This window comes from Phalaenopsis equestris, unplaced genomic scaffold, assembly GCF_001263595.1.
Source record: "Phalaenopsis equestris unplaced genomic scaffold, ASM126359v1 Scaffold000840, whole genome shotgun sequence".
Lineage (NCBI taxonomy): Eukaryota > Viridiplantae > Streptophyta > Magnoliopsida > Asparagales > Orchidaceae > Phalaenopsis > Phalaenopsis equestris.
In genome coordinates this window covers 1,456,955-1,476,624 of record NW_018165280.1, presented here as the reverse complement: position 1 = coordinate 1,476,624, position 19,670 = coordinate 1,456,955, and the positions used below count along the sequence as shown (strand labels likewise).

General features: G+C 40.7%; 1 protein-coding gene across 1 annotated transcript in view; it reads left to right on the top strand.

Annotated features, from left to right (window-relative positions):
- LOC110031699 (peptidyl-tRNA hydrolase, mitochondrial) overlaps positions 1–19,670 on the top strand; it is a 42,602-nt gene that overhangs the window by 17,127 nt on the left and 5,805 nt on the right. The window contains exons 5-8 of the mRNA XM_020735040.1: positions 6,180–6,230; positions 6,323–6,396; positions 18,378–18,436; positions 18,524–18,600. Coding sequence (XP_020590699.1) covers positions 6,180–6,230; positions 6,323–6,396; positions 18,378–18,436; positions 18,524–18,600 — 261 coding nt within the window. The remainder of the gene's footprint in view (positions 1–6,179; positions 6,231–6,322; positions 6,397–18,377; positions 18,437–18,523; positions 18,601–19,670) is intronic.

The window sequence follows — 19,670 nt, the reverse complement described above, 5'->3', positions numbered from 1 at the left end:
ATTCTGGCAGATCTCAACAAAGGTTTTGATAAAGTCAGGGGTTGGATTCTTGGTCGGGATACTCTTCCTTCTACTCGCCCTATTTTTATTTAGATTTGTCGCAAAGAGAGCCGAAGACTTGTAATGCTTGGTATTTCCACTCCGCCTGTCGAAGCATCTGTCTTGGTCTCTAAAAGTGCTCAACCCCGGGCTGGTCACCTGACTTATGATTTCTGCCACAAACTTAGCCACGCTCATGATAAGTGTTGGAAGCTTCACGAGTCAAATCTTCCGCTGTCAAGGGTCTCACCACGGCATCTGAATCTAACACGATACGATCGACCTCTACCTAGAACAATCTAGAATTCCACAACTCTCTTAAGAGTCAAATGGAGCAACTAATTAAGATGCTTGGATCCAACCTGCTTATCCGTCAAAGTAGCAACCCTATGACACTCACTTCTTTTGCCCCTTCTAGTTCATGGTTCATTGATTCAGGTGTCGCAGATCATATGATTGGAAACTTTCAAGCTTTCTCAACATACTATCAATTTTCAACGAGTTACTATTAAAGTTGCTGACGGATCTCAAAGATTTATTGTTAATAAAGAGTCTGTTATTTTAACAATAAACCTAACTCTGGAATGTGTTACATGTACCTCTGCTGAAATGTAACATTTTATCAATTAGGAAGCAGACATGTGATATTGATTGTGCTGCTTATTTTTCCTCTGATATAGGTGTCTTTCATGATTGTTGTTCAGTGAGGATGATGATTGGAATTGCTAAGCGGGTTGGCGAGCTCTACTTCTTCCAAGAGAAAAACACTGAGAATGAGGACACTCCACCTAATAGTTGCAGTTTATCTCAGTCCACTGATTGTCCTATTAGATTCTTACACAGTCATTTGGGTCATCCTAATTTTCAGTATCTAAAGTAATTGTATTCATTGATGTTTACTAGTAAAAATCCTTTTAATTTCAAATGTAAAACCTGTTAGTTAGCTAAACATTATCGTGTTCCTTATCCACCCCACAATTACACACCTTTCACTCATTTCTCTCTTATTCGCAGTGAGTTATGGGGGCACTCTCGCACCTCTAGCTACACCAATAAATGGTGGTTTCTTATTTTGATTGATGTCCACACTCGGATGACATAAGTCTATATTTTAAAGGATAAATCTGAAACTGCTGTCACTTTCAAAAACTTCCACACCTTCATTCTGACCCAATTTAAAACTCCTATTCAAGTCCTTCGGACTGATAATGGTCGTGAATCTTTTAACTCTATATTAGGAGAATTCTTGGTAAAGACATCCTCCATCATAGCTCTTGTACTGACACTCAACAAAATGCGGTAGTCGAAACGAAAAACTGACATCTCCTCAGCCTCACTCACTCTATTATGTTTCACTCCAATGTCCCAAAGCGCTTATGGAATGATACCATTCTTACTCACTTTTCTCATAACTAAAGTCCCCTAAAAAATTCACAACTTTTGTATCTCTTTATCCGTCTTGAGATTGTTTTACTTAACAACCGGGTCTTCTCCACTTTAAACCCCAAAATTTTTGGGTGTATAGTTATTTATTCTGAACACAGCCTCAACTCAAAGTAAACTTGATCCAGGTCCATAAAATGATTTTTTAAGGATGCTATGCCACGCAAAAGTAGTATTAGTGTCTTGACCTACCACAAATAAGGTTTATGTGAGTGATGACATCTTTTTTTTTTGAAAGTGTTCCCTACTTTTCTAACTCGGCCTAAAGTGAGGGGAAGCTAGAGTCTTAGACACCATTCCTTACCCTACTCCTGTGGATGTTCCTCCCAAGTCACCTACAATTGAGGAACCTTTGGTCCCTTTTGTTCCACCCATCTCTCCTACCACCAAAGAGCCCTCTGTTCCTCTGATTTTACCTGCACACCGTCTCAATCTCCGTCTCTACACCCAATACACTCATTTTGATGCACCTACTAAGGAACTTGCTAACACCTTGTTGGACCCTGAATCCCTATCGGATGACATCCCAACATTGCTCTGACTCAAAATTAGGAAGTCAGTTCTCCTAGTAAGGTTTGCAATCGGATATATTCTCTCTATCCTGGGGCAAACTATTTCTTCTTTCACAAATTATCGTCAAACTATAGATCATTTGCTATGACCCTGACAAATCATCAACTTCCATCTACTATTGAGGCTGTTTTAGCAGACCTAGCCTGGAAAGCTACTGTCATGGAGGAGATGAATGCCCTTAAGCGAAACTATACTTGAGACATTATTGATCTTCCTCGAGGCAAGAAGCATTGAAATGTCGATAAATTTTTAGCATCAAGTTTAAATTTGATGGATCCTTTGAATGCAACATGGCATGGTTGATTGCCTAAGGGTACTTACAGACCTACGGAGTTGACTACGAGAAGTCAGTTGCTCCAGTGACTAAATTAAACACTATTCGGGTTCTCTTATCCCTGACAGTGAATCTGGATTGACTCTTATTGCAGCTTGATGTCGAAAATACGTTCTTAAACGGTGATCTTACAGAAGAGGTTTACTTGAATCTTCCTCCATGCTTTGACTCCACTGCCTCCAAGGCGCAAATATTTAGACTACGAAATTCCCTCTATGAACTGAAGCAAATCACCGCGAGCATGGTTTGTGAAGTTCACAAAGGTGGTGGTAGGTCGTGGATTCACTTAGGCTGAATCAGACTACACACTCTTTTTCCAGCTTTCCGCCAACAACAGGTAGCTATTGTTATCTTATATGTTGATGATATTGTTTTCACAAGGAAAAATCTACTAGCATTGGAATCTCTGAAATGCATTCATGCTGCCTTCTTTGAGATGAAGGACTTGGGATCTCTCCTGTACTTTTTAGGCATGGAAGTTGCTTGGTCATCTCAGGGCATTTTTTTGTTTCAGAGGAAATATATCATTGAACTTTTGATGGAGAATAATATTCTTCTGTGCAAACCAATAGTTATTCCGATGGATTCAAATGAAAAGCTTCTTAGTGTTCCCTAGGCAGTTCCTGTAAACAAGACTCTCTACCAGTGTTTTGTGGGGAAACTCATATAACTTGCCCATACATGCCCCGACATATGCCACACAGTTGGGATAGTTAGTTAATTTATTCATGTCCCCTGTGAGCACCATCTCAAAGTTGTCCTCCAAATTCTCCACTATTTAATAGGCACATCGGGCTTAGGTTTATATTTTTTTACCACACGTCTCGCGATATTGTTGTTTTCACCTGTGCTGATTTGGTCAGATCTATCTATGATGACGATCTATCTCGGGGTACTGCTATTTTGTGTGGGGAAACCTGGTCTCGTGGAAAAGCAAAAGCAGTCTGTGGTTGCTTGGAGCAGTGCTGAAGCAGAATTTTGATCCATGTTACTAGGAATTTTTTAGGCTCTCTGGTTATGCATCATGCTCCGGAACCTGCATATGACAGTCTCTGTTCCTCTATAGTTGTTTTGTGATAACAAGACAACCATTAGCATTGCTCACAATCCGGTATATCATGATCATACCAAGCATGTTAAGATTGACCGACACTTCATTAAGGAAAAACTCGTGTCCGGGGAAATTTGTGTTCCATTTGTGCCTTCCAGTAGCCAACAGACAGATATTATCGCAAAGAACCTTCCTGGACAACTATTCAATGGTTTCAAGTCCAAGCTGAACATGACTAACATCTATGCTTCAAATTGAGAGAGAGTATTAGAATATTTTAATGACTAGTAATAGCTATTATTTCATTTCTAGTTGATCCCGTAATGAGTATATATACTCCTCTTTGTATCAATAAAAAATATCTTGTTTTTTATTCTAACAGATTATTCTTCAACAGTTTTACAACGTTTTTTAATAATTGCAGCTACTGCAAACAGACCCTAAACCCCCCTTCAATTATTGTTTTGTTAATCGATTGCAACTTAAATATATAATTAATAATTAAATTAAAAATATTAGCTCTAATTGCGACTATATCGCCGCAATCCATCGTGGCCTCCCTGGGTAGCTTCAATCGCGAAGCTTCAAGCCACGATCCCGACATTGCCTTCTTGTTCCAGTTGTGGCCTCTCTGGGTAGCTTCAATCGTGACTTAATCGTGAAACTTCAAGGCGTCATCCCGTCATTTTAGTCTGAGTTAGATCTAGTCGCAGCGGCTTCTTCCATCATCGACTGCTTCGTCCAACTGTGCGAGGACAAAGAGGATGGAAGAGGAAGTTTTGGATCTTTGTACGCTCAGTCCCTACTAACGACTAGGTTAGGGCTCTAATTCCATGATGAAATAATTTCTCCAAAAACTAATTTGTTCATTTATATAACATGGGCTTAAATAGTGTATTACTCTGAGTTCACTCTCCTAAATTTCTGGTTCCTCAACCAATTCATCTTAGAGTCTCTTTATAAGTGGGTATCTTTTATCTTGATGAAGTAAGGAGATTGCCATGTATTGATCTAGTGATGAAATTAAATACTTGATCATGTGAACTCTTGTAAAAAAATAAAATAAAATTCTTTGTAGCTCAATGCATGTTTCTTTATTGTGATAATTAGGCAATTATAACATTATAAAAAATTACTTCTTGCACGAAAGTATTAAATTTATTGAAATGGATTATCATTTCATCAGGGATGTAGTTTTGCTAAAGTGATATTCATTCAACACATTTAAGTGAAAGAATAATTGGTTATGTTTACCAAGGATCTGGAATCTCTTTAGTTTTTCAATTTTTGTAGCAAGCTAGAACTTTGTTGATTTATATGAGTGAGATTGTATCATATGAAATTGCTTGATTGGAAGGGTGTTGTCATAGGAATGTGCTGGATTGGAAAGATTAATGTCTTGCTGCAACATATTCTAATGATTGAGAATATTCTTTGTTTTATTGTCTTCCTTTTTTTCTCTCTATTTTTCTATCTATATTGTAACTTATTTTCAATCAATGTTAAGTATAACAAAAAGACTTTTTCTTTCTAATACTGTTTAATAGCCTTTAAAGCATACATTATTTCCTCCTGGATGCTCTATTTTTTGAAAACATTATGATTCACATCGTACATAGACTTATTTAGTTTTTCTGGAGCACTAGATTCTTCTGCAAAAGGCTTAAGATTTACTATTAGCTTTTATTGTTTTTGAGACTATCCTTCTCTCTTGGTCTTAAACGCGCAAGTGTTAGATCTGTCAAAATTAGCAACATCAAAATCATACAATCACAACCTATCCAAATTACATGTGTAACCTACATAACTAAAACATATATTAAGTTTTATCAAAATAAATAGTAAACAAAAGAGAAACTAAACATCTTTGTGTTATAAAATTAATGATATTATCTACCCAGGCCATCTTCTATTACTGAAAATGTGTTTCAGTTTTCGAACTTATGTGATTAATGGCGAACTTAGCCACCAAAACATACACTCCTTTGTTTTACATGGTCATGCATAAGATGTGCCCCTAATAAATGAGGCCTAAATGAAGGACCAAGCTCAGATATTCCTCAATAGCCAAGCTTATGAGTTGTGATCCATAACATGCACTTGGTAGAACATGAAGCATATTTGTTGGTCATGATAGCCTTTTAAATTGGCCTTTTTTATGAAGCTTTTACCTTATCTCTATGGGCTCACTTTAATGATGCAACCTGTAGCTGTTTATAAGATTTTATAGTCAAGTTGAATTGACTAGCTATGTTAACTAAATAGTCATAGTCTATGATTTTCTTGTATGACAATGCCATAGATCTTGATTGCGTATGTCATCATTCCCCTAGTAGAGCACATAGACTTTGCATTAATCAAAAGTTTTCTCATGCGATCAATTAGGGCAATTAATTGGAAGGGCTTGCGCTTATGATAAATTTTTAGCCATCTTATAGAGCTCAATGAGGGTGAAATCTCTAGTTTGTCTTTTATCTAAAATTCATTTTTTTTTTTTTTGAAAAATCAATACGGATGGCGAACGAAGCTTTTATTTTTATAGCCAGGAAAGGCGAAGGTTTTCATAGCTTACACCTCAAAACCCAAACTGAGATGATCTAATAATCATTATTTCAGGATTGCACTTGTTGGAAAATTAATATTGTCATTGTTATTCAAATTCCAGCATTGATTACAATAACTTGTATATGATCCCACTGTTAACTAAAACTAATGAGTTTTTAATTATTTTCCTTTTAGACAGGGCCGCTTGCAGCATATTACAAACTTCCTTTGAACCGTGTTCTTGTGGTAACAGCCTTCCTTGAGCTTTGAAGTGTTTACGTTTTGTAAGGATATTTGTGTTCTTTTAACATTTCAAGGATATTTGGTGTACAACTTAGATTTACGATGACATGGATTTGCCTTGTGGAGTTCTTCGCATACAACCACGAGGGGGACATGGACACCATAATGGGTATGGAGAATGCCTATTCTTAATCTTTCTTTTAGAGAATAAGTACTTATCATTATATATGACAAAGAAACAAAAGAATCTCTCAAATAGGAGCAGGTATGTAAGTATGTGAATGTCTAGAACTGACGCAGGGCTCTGAATGGGGGTCGGCTAAACCAGCTCCACAAGCGTTCTTTCCGCTCTCTGTCTATGACTCCAGCGGACCGCAGTCGCCCTTCCTGTGACTCAAGGCTACCACCTCCTTATCTGCGACTCCAAAAGGTCACAGAATCCATCCCCACGACTCCAGGTTGCCGCATCTCTCTGTCTGCGATTCCAGGATCCCTTCAACTTCCTTCCAGCCACCTTCTGCCTTCTTTAGCACCTCCCAGTGGATCGTTCGTCCCCTCCTAACAGTCGCCTATCTCGTCGACCACCTAGTAGCCTGTCAGACTCTTCTCAATAGCTGCATGTCTCGTCGGCCACCTTTCAGCAGTCCGTCCAACCCTTCCCAGCAACCCACTGGTCGCATACAACACCCTCTAGCAACCACTCACACCTGCTGCTTTCTCCGATGTCGCCGCCACCTGTTGTCCCCTCTCCCAGCTGCTGGCCAGCAGCTACCTCGTTGCTGATGTCCCTGGCCTTTCTTCATTATTGCTAGTCTTGTTTTTATTATTGTTGAAGCCTTGAATGTGTATCTGAGTTATCTTTTGCATAATAAAATTTTTTGTTTTCGTCTTGGGTTAACTTCGGTATCATTTGTTATCAAAGCTAGCCTAACCCTAGTCCTATTCTATGGTTACTTTGAGTCTGCCAAGTTTTTTTTTTCATCTCTCCTTTCTTTCTTTTCCTTCCCTCTTCTCCTTTTTTTTCTTATTTTCTTCCTATTTTTTCATTCTTTCTTTTTTTTCTTTTATCTTTTCTTGCGTAGGTTTCAAACCTTCAACCATGCTCTTGAGGAGATACCTACCAAATCCTACTTGGGATGTTAACAACGGGAGATCTGTCATCTGCAACAGAGATTACAGAGATGGATTATGATACTCATGGTGAAGTTGCCCTCGACCGCGATCGGAAGGACGAGGAGCTGAACCCGTTCCATCGGGAAGACATTGCAACTTGCAACAGTGATAAGAGGCAGAATCTGGAGGAATACTGACTGCACTGTTTTAGAATGCAATATCGGAGGAGGCTGATAGAAGAAGCAGAATTCGGATGCCAACAAGATTTTGGCATCAAGATAGATCTTCCAGAATTTGAAGGAGGTATGGATCTAGATAAGTTTATCCATCGGTTGAGCGGATCTTTGAGTACAGTGATGTGCTAGAGGACAAACAGGTCAAGCTAGTTGTCATTAAACTGAAGAAGAATACCTTATTATGGTAGAAGAATCTGCAAAGACAGATGAGAAGAGAAGGCAATGAGAAGATAGCTAAGTAGGAGAAGATAAGGCAATTCAGAAGAAGTATCTCCCGCCTCTCTATCGTCGGAACATGTTTTTGAAACTTCGCAACTTGCAACGGTAAGATCTTTCAGTGGTGGAGTGTCGGTCAACTTTTTTATTTGAAAATACGGTTTTCGAAAATTTAATTTAAATATAAGGTATATAGTTTAGATTATGAAAGTAGTGTTTTAATTTTTTAGAAAATGTGACCGAATGAATCTCATTAGTACAATAATTTGCATAATTGTGTCTGATACCCTGAATACTACACATTCCAAGGGATAAGTGTAGACCCCGGCGACATACCCAATCTTGCAACTAAAAGATTTGTGACATTTATTTGGTCTGCGAACATTTTATATGTGACTGACAAATTCCCCTATTTAATACAAAAATTAAATAAAATTTATTTTGCCTGGGTTCCAAGTTCCCTATAGAGGCAAACCCCTATAGTACTCCTATGGTTAATTACATCTCAAATGAAGGGAGTCACTTGAGAAAACTCTCGATAATGATTAGTGGTTCTAGTCTTCAAGAATTTGAGGTTTAGGTTTTGCACAGTAGGACATGAAAAAAAAACAAGTGGGAGTGGCTCAAGTAGGAACAATTCTTTCAAGAGTCCAAAGGTAGGGGACGTCACAGATCTTGAGGGGAATCCTCAATGACTTTCCAAACTATCCTACTCTGCGGCTATATTTTAGAGAAAATGTTATTTAAATGTTTAATCCTATCAATTTTATTCGTTTGAGACTTACACTTGCATAATAATTGGTTATGCAAATAGCCCCTAGAGATAAGAGGTTTTATTTCGTTCTAGACGACAACCTCAGAACCTGAGGTGAGTTAGGACTTATACTGCTCAGTATGACTGTGCAGGAGCCTAAAAGAGGATGAAGATTTACATCGCGTTTGGCGAGCTATATCGAAATCCTATGTGTTGTTTAAACTAAGAAAGATAGATTGCTGAAGAAGATCCTCTTGTTGCTTGATCCAAGCTCCTCGTCGTGCTGCCCACAAAGTTGCTCTAAGCTCTTCGTCAAAGTAGCAGTTCTAAAGTCTAAGATTCAAAAGGTTGTATCATGCATGTTTCAAGGTTTTGGTTTTGTTGTCATTATGAGGGGTTAAAGTTGATTTAAGCGACACCAGTTAGGATCTCACGGTTCCCTCGTTCCGGTATCATTTTTTTCTTTTGAATTTACTTAATCTAAATGAGTTGTGAAACTCATTTAAACCGGTGATATCTCGTTAGCAACCGTGGGTTACATCCTCCGAGGGACTCCCGTAAATTCAAAAGAACGTCTTACTTATGTTTTTTTTTTTTTTTTTTTTTTTTTTTTGAAAACATTGTTTAATTTTGAAAAATGGTTTTGATTTGAAAGTGAAATTGTGTTCAGTACCTGCATAATGTGTTAGAGCAAGAATAAATTGCAATGAATAAATAACAACAAATAAAATGTACATGTGTACGTGGTGCATCTGCTGCTATTATTCCTGTTGCATGTTTAACTCACAAAACACAATATAATTTGCAGGGAATTTAAATAAATTGCAGAGAAAAGAAGAAAACAGTAAACAGTAGAACAAGTCGTAACAACAGCTAGGAAAACAGGTGATCCCAAGTTTTCTTACAACTCCTAACTGCAACTAGTGAGCTGGTACGGTGATCCCTACAACTCCGGATAGCAGCTAGGGACTTCGAACAACACCTGTATGACTTTCTATGAACCCAAACAGCAATGGGCAGCACCTATGCGACTTCCTACAAACCTAAACAATGGTTGGCTGCACCTAGTTGACTTCCTACAAACCCAAACAGCGGTGGGAAGCACCTAGATGGTTTTCTACGAACCCAAACAGTGGTGGACAACACCTAGACGAACCCAAATAGCGGTGGGCGGTATCTAGCTAGCCTCCTACGAACCCAAACAGTGGTGGATAACGCTTAGATGGCTTCCTACGAACCCAAATAGCGGTGGGAAGCACCTAAATGGCTTTCTACAAACCCAAACAGTGGTGAACAACACCTATGTGGCTTCCCATGAACCCAAACAGTGGTGGACAGCTCCTCCCAGGTGGCTTTCTACGAACCCAAATAGCGACTTTGGAGCCCTGGACAGCAGCCTACAACGTTCTATACTCCAAACAGTGGGTTTTGAGCCCTGTACAGCAGCCTACAACGCTTCTATACTCCAAACAGTGAATTTGGAGCTTTGGACAACAGCTTATAACGCTTCCATACTCCAAAAAGTGGATTTGGAGCCTTTGGACAACAGCCTACGGTGCTCATATACTCCAAACAGTGGTTTTGGAGCTTTAGACAGCAACCTACAGCTCTTTTACGACACCGGGCAGCAGCTTTGGATCCTTGGACAGCAGCCTACAACACCCCTATACTCCAAACAGTAGCTTTGGAGCTTTGGACAGCAGCCTATAGCGCTTCCATACTCCATATAGTGGCTTTGGAGCCTTGGACAACAGTCTACAGCACCCTATGCTCCAAATAGTGGCTTTGGAGCCTTAGACAGCGGCCTACAACGCTTTCATACTCCAAACAGTGGTTTTGGAGCCTTTGGACAGCAAACTACAACACCCTATACTTCAAACAGTGGCTTCGGAGCCTTGGACAGCAGCCTACAACGCTTCCACTCCAAACAGTGGCTTTGGATCTTTTGGACAGCAGCCTACAGCGCCTCTATACTCCAAACAGTGGTTTTGGAGCTTTGGACAGCAGCCAATGCTTCTACGACACCGAGCAGCAGCTTTGGAGCCTTGGACAGCTGCCTACAGCGTCCTTATACTCCAAACAGTGGCCTTGGAGCTTTGGACAGCAGTCTATAGCGCTTCTATACTTCAAACAGTGGCTTTGGAGCCTTTGGACAGCAGTCTACAACACCCTATACTCCAATCAGTGGCTTTAGAGCCTTGGACAGCAGCATACAACGTCTCTATACTCCAAACAATGGCTATGAAGTGCAAATAGTGCTTACGACGCTTCCTATCACTCCAAACAACAACTATAAAGTGCAAAAAGTGCAAACAGTGCTTATGAAGCTTCCTATCACTCCAAACAGCAACTATGAAGTGCAAATGGTGCTTACTAAGCTTCTTACGAACCCAAACACTATTATTTCCAATTGCAGGAAGGGCCAAGATTCCCTAATTCGCATGGCTCCAAAACAGTGAACATATTGCTCAAAAAGGTGAAAGTGTAGAGCAAGTGCAGCCCCTAAATAGTTTCAAAAACAATGATTTATCGTGTTAAAAAAACTGTGAAATGCGTCTTTTCATATACAGTTAATGTGGCATATATAATATAAATGAAATTTAGGTATTAGATAGGTGAACGTGTAAAAATTGTGGCATGTAGGTAAATTTCCTAAAAAGATCTGCCCACATTTCATTCATATTAAGCATAATTTTCAAGGAGAGCATGCCACCTAAACCAACATTTATGGGTAGGCTAACAGAAGTAACCCAATGCTACAGAAGAATTGTCAATTGATTTTTTTTTTTTTAAGACTCAAAATTATCAAAACTTAAACTTATACATAGATGTAAGCAACATAAGTCTCCAAAAGGATAGTATCAAACCTATGAGGTTTTCCAAATCACATGAATGCATGCCCCTTTTAAAACCTTCGCAATTATTGAATAGAAGAAAATCATTGGCATTTGCATAAGTATAACAAACAAAATAAAAATCGCAAATCAATCCAATAAAGGGAAGATGAGGGGAAAATCTCACTTTCAAATACTTGGATGAAGAGGAAAATTTTCTATGCAGAGAGACTGAAGCGAGCAGGACTCTTTAGCGCAGCGAGAAGAAGACGTCGAGCGGGACTATTCGATTGAGCGAGGAAGCGAGTGGGCTGTTCAGTCGAGCGAGGAAGCGAGTCGAGGAATAGGGGGAAGAAGACGGCGCTTCTGTTCGCAGACAAGGAGCGGGAGAGCGGGAGTCGAGCAGGGGGCTTCGTTCGATGCAGGGGAAGGAGAGACGAGCAGGAGAGCTGAAATGCAGGAGCGGGAGATTGGTATCGGAGTCGAATCGAGCGAACCTGAGAGGAAGAAGGTGAGCGTGAGATGAAGGCGAGTAGATGGGGTTCGGTCTTCAGTCGAGTGAGATGAGGAAGGCGAGGGTTTCTGTTCGCAGAGGAGGCGCGGGTGAGGTGCAACAGGAGCGGGAGAGAGGAGCTCGGGAGAGGCAGAGGAGGAAGACGAGCGGGACAGGGGGTCTTCGGTCGAATGAGAGCAGGCCAGACGAGGCTCTCGTGCCCGAGAAAGAAATAGGCCCAGCGGGAGAAGAGTCGTTACTCGAAGCTATTGGCGGGGAAATAAATGGTTTCCATATGCAGGGAGGTTTAATTGGAAAGCATTAACACCTAATTATTTTTAATTAAGATAAAATTTAAATAACTTGTTTGAATTTTGAAATTTGAATTTCAAACTCAGGTGAGCTGGTGTCTAGCCCGTGTTTAGTCTGAGTCCAGCCTGAATCGAACCCGAGTCGAACCTGGGCTAATCCCAGGCCCGCGCATCGCTAAAAAAAATGTGCATCGATATTTATGCTAGTTGATCGCACGCGAAACCATAACAATATGGGTGTCCTTAACTAAAGTCGACGTCCTAGAAGCATCTGTGTGGTCCGTTTCGTCATTCGGGGTTGTCTGAACGAGTTGGCCGACGGGCGAGTCAATTTAAGCCAAAATCGTGCGGATTTATTGAGCGTTCGAGTCGCAAAGAGGTTCCCTAGGGGTTGCTCCTATTAATTTAGGAACTCGACTCAAGTTTCATGTGTCGATCCTAATCAACTCAACGGAATGCCAAGGATTTGGGACCGCCCATGCGAGACTCGAATGAGTAACGAGGTGGCTCGAATTTTCTAAATTGTGGAAGGAGTGATGAGGTGGCTCGAATTTTTTAAATGGTGCGGGTTTCGTACTAGTCCTCTGGGAGGGTCAAACAAGATAAGCTTAAACTAGACCCTAGGCTCTAAGGAGAGAAGTGCAGACCTCATCCGCAAATGAGGTCAACATGGAGTTCACAACCCAGTTGAATCACTTACAGCTGAAGTGTGAATTGATAGAGCTAGAGGAGCACACAGTAGCCAGATACCTTGGGGTTTGAATCCCGTTACAACCGTGTTGGACACTGGGGGATGTCCAAATTTTAGCCTTGAAGGTGGAGAGGCAACAGATGCAGAGCAGGCAACACTCGTCCTTTAGGCCATCACCTCAACCAAGCAATCACATGCAGCTACCACAGCCGATAAGGGTACCTCTACAGGAACTAGCAAAGCTGGACAGGAAAATGATAAGACAGACCATAGTGGAAGAAGCAGGAGAGAGGTAGCTCATCCAATACGGTGCCAACCATGAAGTGTTTTAGGTGCCACGACTATGGTCATTAGCCTCTAGCTACCCTACGAGTTGAGTTATCACCCTCACAGATCAGGGTGTTGTTGAGGAGGTTGACGAGGAGTTAGAGGATAGCCTAGAGGAGCTTCAAGTCCGTGGAGACGAGGGAGAAGCGCTAGTCATTCGACGAGTTTTGCAGTTTGAGCCAGAGCGGGATCAATTCTGGTTGAGGCATAGTGTTTTTCACACCAAGTGCACCATCAGTGGCATGGTTTGTAGTTAATCATCAACAATGGGAGTTGTGAGAATGTGATGTCAACGCTAATGCTGAAGAATTTGAAATTGGACACTCAGAAGTATCCCAAGTTATATTACCTTACCTGGCTAAAGAAGGAAAATGACATATGTGTGGATTAACAGTGTCTAGTTAACTTTTCTATTAGGAATCAATTACAGGAGCAAGTAGGGTGCAATGTGGTTGCTATGGACGCTTGTCACATTGTGTTGGGTAGGCCTTGATAGTTCGGCCGCAAGACTCAACAAGACGGCTTCCAGAATACTTACTCATTTAAGAAGAATAAGAAACATATCATTTTGCTACCAGTTAAGAATATGAAAGGTGGAGGTGACACAACGATTTCCTGAACCACTTTCTTGCAATCAGTTAGAGATGCCCTATTGGCACTAGCATTAATCCTCTTGGAGGGAACAGAGGAGGAAAGTGAGGTACCAGCACCATTGCGACCACTACTACAGGACTTTTAAGATGTCATGACTGATAGTCTACCATAAGGGTTACCATCACTGGGAGACATCCAGCGCGTCATCGACTTTATAACAGGATTTGTATTGTCAAACTGACCCGCCTACAAATTGAGACCTGAGAAGTATAAGGAGCTGCAATGATAGGTGCAGGATCTCATCACAAAGTGACTGGTCGGAGAGAGCACCAGCCTGTGTGTTGTTCCCGCCCTGATGGTGCCCAAGAAGGGCGGGTGGCAGATTTGCATTGACAACAGGGTCATCAACATGATCACCATCAAGTACCGATTTCCCTTACCTCATTTCGATGATCTCTATGTCTAGTTACACGAAGCCACTATCTTTTTCATGATCAACTTGCGCGGTGGGTATCATCAGATATGAATGAGGTTAGGAGAGGAGTGAAAAACGGCTTTCAAAACATGGTACAAGCTTTATAAGTGGACCGTTATGCCTTTCGACTTATCAAACGCACCTAACACTTTCATGAGATTGATGAACCATGTATTTCAGGCTTACATTAGGAAGTTTGTCATGGTCTACTTTGACAACATTCTAGTATACAACTGATTTGAGGAGGAACACTTGCATCACCTTAAGGCAATATTTGTGGTATTGCGAGCCAAACAACTATATGCCCATCTGAAGAAATGTCACTTTATGATAAACCAAGTATGTTTTATGGGTTACATCATATCTAGTGTACGCATTCAGATGTATCCTGCAAAGGTAGAGGCTATTATCAACTAGACCGTACCACAGTCGTTCACTAAACTGAGGCAATTTATAGGATTGGCATCGTTCTATTGGAGATTCATCAGGAACTTCAAAACTATCACCACCCCTTTGATCGAACTTTTGAAAGGAATGGATTTTACTTAAACAACGACAACTCAGGCCAGTTTCAACACAGTAAAAGAACGGTGACTCAGGTGCTAGTGCTAGCATTACCAGACATCAACTAGCTATTCGAGATAGAATGTGATGCATTTGGTGTGGGGATAGGGGCAATATTGATTCAGGGAGGACACCCCATCGTTTTCTTCAGTGAGAAACTAAATGATTTGAGGAGGAAGTACTCGATTACGACAAGGAGTTCTATGTCAATATGAGAGCTCTGGAATACTGGAGTCATTACCTGCTGACGAGTGAGTTCACCAGTTTACAGATCATGTAGCCTTAAAATTTCTCGACAGCCAAAGCAAACTGAAGGGTCGACATGCCACCAGGTTAGAGTTCCTAGCCACGTTCCAGTTCGTTCTTAAGCACAAGTTAAGGAGACAAAACTGCGTAGCAGACGCACTAAGCATTCGAGATATGTTGATTACATTCATGCAAGCTCTAGTTGTGGGCTCTGAGTTCGTAAGGCATTCCTATGAAGCCAGATGAAGACTTCAAGGACATCCGGGAGCAATGTCAGGAGAAGCCAATAAGCAGTATTACCGAATTGATGGATACTTGTTCCACCATAGTCAGTTTGTGCATTCTCGGGTGCTCGCTAAGAGAGTTCGTGGTCTAGCAGAGCCACAATAGCAGATTGCAGGGCATTTCAACGGGGACAAGGTTCGCCCTCAAGAGAGCATTTCTTTTGGCCCCGAACAACGAATGATGTGGAGCGGTGTGTCAGGCAGTGCAAGAATTATCATTTGACAAAAGACGATAGGGTTGAATGCAGGCTTGGACACACCAGTATCAGTATCAGAGGCACCGTGGATGGATGTTAGCATGGACTTCATGGTGGGCCTCTTAGGGACAGAGAAACGAGGACTCTGTGATGATTATGATGGATAGATTATTGAAGATGACACATTTCGTGCTCTGCTACCAGACACTGGACACATCTCATATTGCTGATTTATACTTGCGGGAGATCGTAAGGTTGCACGGGATTCCGCGGACCATCACATCCATCAAATTTTAGAGCCACTTCTAGAGGAATTTGTGGGGGAAGATAGGCACCAAGCTCTAAATCAGTTCAGCAGCTCATCCACAAACAAACGTTTATATCGACGTAGTAAATAGGAGCCTAGGAAACCTCTTGAGATACTTCATGGGGAAGAGTATTGAGCAGTGGGATCTCATTATGACTTAGATCGAGTTCGCCTACACAGATTTGTACGTCAGACTACAAGACGCACCCCTTTCGAGATTGTATACGGGTGCAATCCACTCACACCACTTGAGTTGGTACCACTCTTATCGACGTTAGAGGTCAGCGAAGGTGCTACGGAGCGGGTTCACAAGATTCAAAAGCTCCACGAAGAAGCTGGCAAGGATATTGCTAAGCAAAACCGCAGATATTAGGTACAAACAAATAAGTGTAGGAAGAAGGTGACGTTCCACGTAGACCAGTTGTAGATTTGGCTAAAGAAGGAAATATTTCATATGAGAGCATTCAAGATGCTTAAGCCAAGCAGATGGATCTTTCAGGATACTTTAGAAACTAAATGACAACACATATAAGATTGACCTGCCAAGGGACCATAACGTTTTGGCCACATTCAATGTTGCGGACCTGACATCATACTTCGAGGACCCAGGCCTAGATGCTTCGACGAATTAGGTTGAAGCTCCTCCGACCCTGGAAGACTGATGCAAGGCTCTGAATGGAGTCGGCTGAACCAACCCCACGGGAGTTCAGTACAGCTTTGCTAGACCGGCCAGCTCTCAGGAAGTAGTGCTGTGAAATTGGATTGAAGTTCGTAAATCGCTCGAAAATCATATCAAATTTTAGCTTGAATCGAAATTGAAACGAAAGCAGATTGAATCGTTCGAGCTGAGCTACGAGCCAAATTAATGGATTGAATTTATTTTGATCTGATTTCATTCCATCCTCGGCTCATATCGGGATCGAAATAAATTCTTATGTATTTACATGTTTAGCACAATCTTTTAGTTTTACGTGTAGAACGCATTGCCAGCTCTGTTGGTGATGGATTTTTTTGCTTGAATGAAGTGGCAAGGCTTTGAATCCGCTCTTTTCATAAAAAAAATGCATTTTTTACTGGTGGGCTAACCAGGCGGGCCAAGGGTTTCGATCCGGACCGATATGGTTCACAAGCCAAAAATGGCATTCAAACCGGCTCAAAAATCATATCGATCCACACTGTATCGGATCAAAATTTAGTAGGATCGATCCACAATCCGATTTCGTTTCGGTTAAAAAAATTTTGATCTGATTTCAAGCTGGCTCTGGATCGGCTCGAAATCAGATTGTCCGCACCCATATCAGGCACGGGAGGGATTTATCGCACCAGCTCTTCCCTTTCCTTTGTTCTCTCCTATCCCCCTTTCCATATTCTATTACTCTCCCATTCTACTCCATGTCTTTTTTATTTCTTCCTTAACTGTTTTTTTCTTATTCTAATCTCTAGTTACTAATCCCCATTATATATAGGTGTGGTGTTTGCATAGGTCAAGTAGTTGTTGATTTGTTTCTGAATTTAGAGTATGTCATCGGTGTTTTTCTCTCTGAGGGTTGTATCTGATGATGAGAAGCTGCTCCGACTATAACTCGTCTGAGGTAGTGATTATCTATGTTGTGTCTCCACTGTCCTACGCCCACTGGCTCTCTCCAGCGACTCCAAACCTTAGTAGTTCACTTCCCTCGACTCTAGGTTGCCGCAAATCCCCATCAACTACTCCAAAAGGTTGCAGATTTCCTCTTCATGACTCCAGGTTTTTGTCGATTCCTGCCTGCGACCACCAGAAGATCGCAAACACCTTTCCTGCGACTCCAGGTTACCACAGCTCCCTATCTGCAACTTGATAAGGCTGCAGACTCCATCCCCACGATTCTAGGTTGTCGGAGCTCCCTATCTGCAATTACAGGAGGTCGTCGATTCCCTTATATCCGTTGTCTACCCTCAACAGCCCCTTCCGGTGGCTTGTCCGGCCCCTTCCAGTAGCCGCTTGTCTTGTCGGCCACCTTTCAGCAGCCCATTCGGATCCTCCCACCAGCTGCCTATGTTGTTGGCCACCTTCCGACAGTTCCGTTCGGCCTTTCCCAACAGCCCACCGGTCGCCTCAGTACCCTCCAGTAGCCACTCGCATTTGCTGCTCTCTTTGTCGCCGCCACCACCTGCATTGTCTTCTGCAGCAACCGCCTTGTTGTCGACCTTCCCGACCTTCCTTCGTTATTGCTAGTCTCATTTTATTATTGTTGGAGACCTGAATGTATCTGAGTTATCTTTTGCATAATAAAATTTGTTTTATCTTCTTGAGGTGAGTTAACTCTGGTATCAAGAACATTTTAAGAAACATAAATAAAAAAAGAAATTTGAAAATAAGCTATACATTGGGAACATGAAATATTCGATGCAAGGAAATTCGGTCCATGTTTCTACAAAATTTTCAATTTAATTATTAGAAGCTTGATTTTTTTCTTTTTTTTATACTTTCTATCGGAAAGCAATTTTACACTACATTTTTGTCGTCAGGCTGAAGAACGTCATCTATCATTTTCATGGGAACAGGGAGTTTTGCCGGCTACGAGTTGGTTGGTATCAAGTTCTTAGACCTACCCCTTTGTGCTTGGAAAAATAATTAATTTGAAAACACTGATCATTTGGTGAACTTGTTCAAGGCATTGGAAGGCCACCCGGACAAATGGATCCCAAAGCGTTTCTGCTGCAAAATTTTAACAAAACTGCCCGTGTGAGGGTGAGCACTACTGAAAACTAGCTTCATTCTGCATGTATTTCATTGTTCTATCTTATTTTCGTATGATGCAGAGCTTAAGACATTTTTTATAATTTTTCTTCCATGAGTTGATATAGGGTGGTGCAGCGTAGTGGTACGCAAGGCCATATGGATGGCTTGTGAAATTAATATGAATAGAATGATAGCTAAGGGATGAGTTTAAGAGGAAAAGAAGTGAGATGAAAATAACAAAAGGAGTTCAAACTGCCAAGGAAGACATTATTAAATCTGTTCTTTTCGAGCATGATTTCTGAAATCAAAGGAATTCATATCCACGGCAGAAAATTTAATTCAACATTCATCAAAGAAGTTAAATTTATCTTGGAAAGTTTTATTTGTATAACTAGTTCTCAATAACAAACTTAGATAGCAAATGCATGACAACATAAAGATATTCAGAGTTCAAACGACTTACAGAATAATGCAACATAAGCAAATGATTAGAATCTTCTGGGTCTTGTACGGCTTAAATTTATTAGTCAAGTATTTTAAGAAAACCATCAAATATATTATTGAAATTTGAAAATCCTTTTTTTCTTCGGCAGCACATTAGGAAATAAAATAATGGAGAAATCTTTCAAGAATTTGTATTATTCTTTTTTTATAAGAGGGAAAGTATATATACTTCTTTAAGAGGCATTACAAAATAAAAATAAATTAAAAAAAGGAGAAAAACATGAAGGGCTGACCGACGAATGTATAGAGAAGTGCACGGATTATAATTCATTGGTCATAGAAAAATCGATCCATATGTAGGAGATTTTTATCCATGTGCATTAAACTATTTACTATGATTGGAGAGTGGGTATGCGCTTTTCAAATGAGAGAGAAATTTAACACTCCCTCTACACTTTCAAGTTTGCCTATAATATTTTTGAATGTTGGATTGCGGAGTTCGTTGATAGCTATGGCGTTTTAGTTGATTCCATGTAGGCATACAAAAAGTGCAAATCAGGTCACTCTACAGTTTTTCTTTTATGAATTGATTATAAATCTCAAGATGCTTGGTATGATATTATTGTATTAGATTG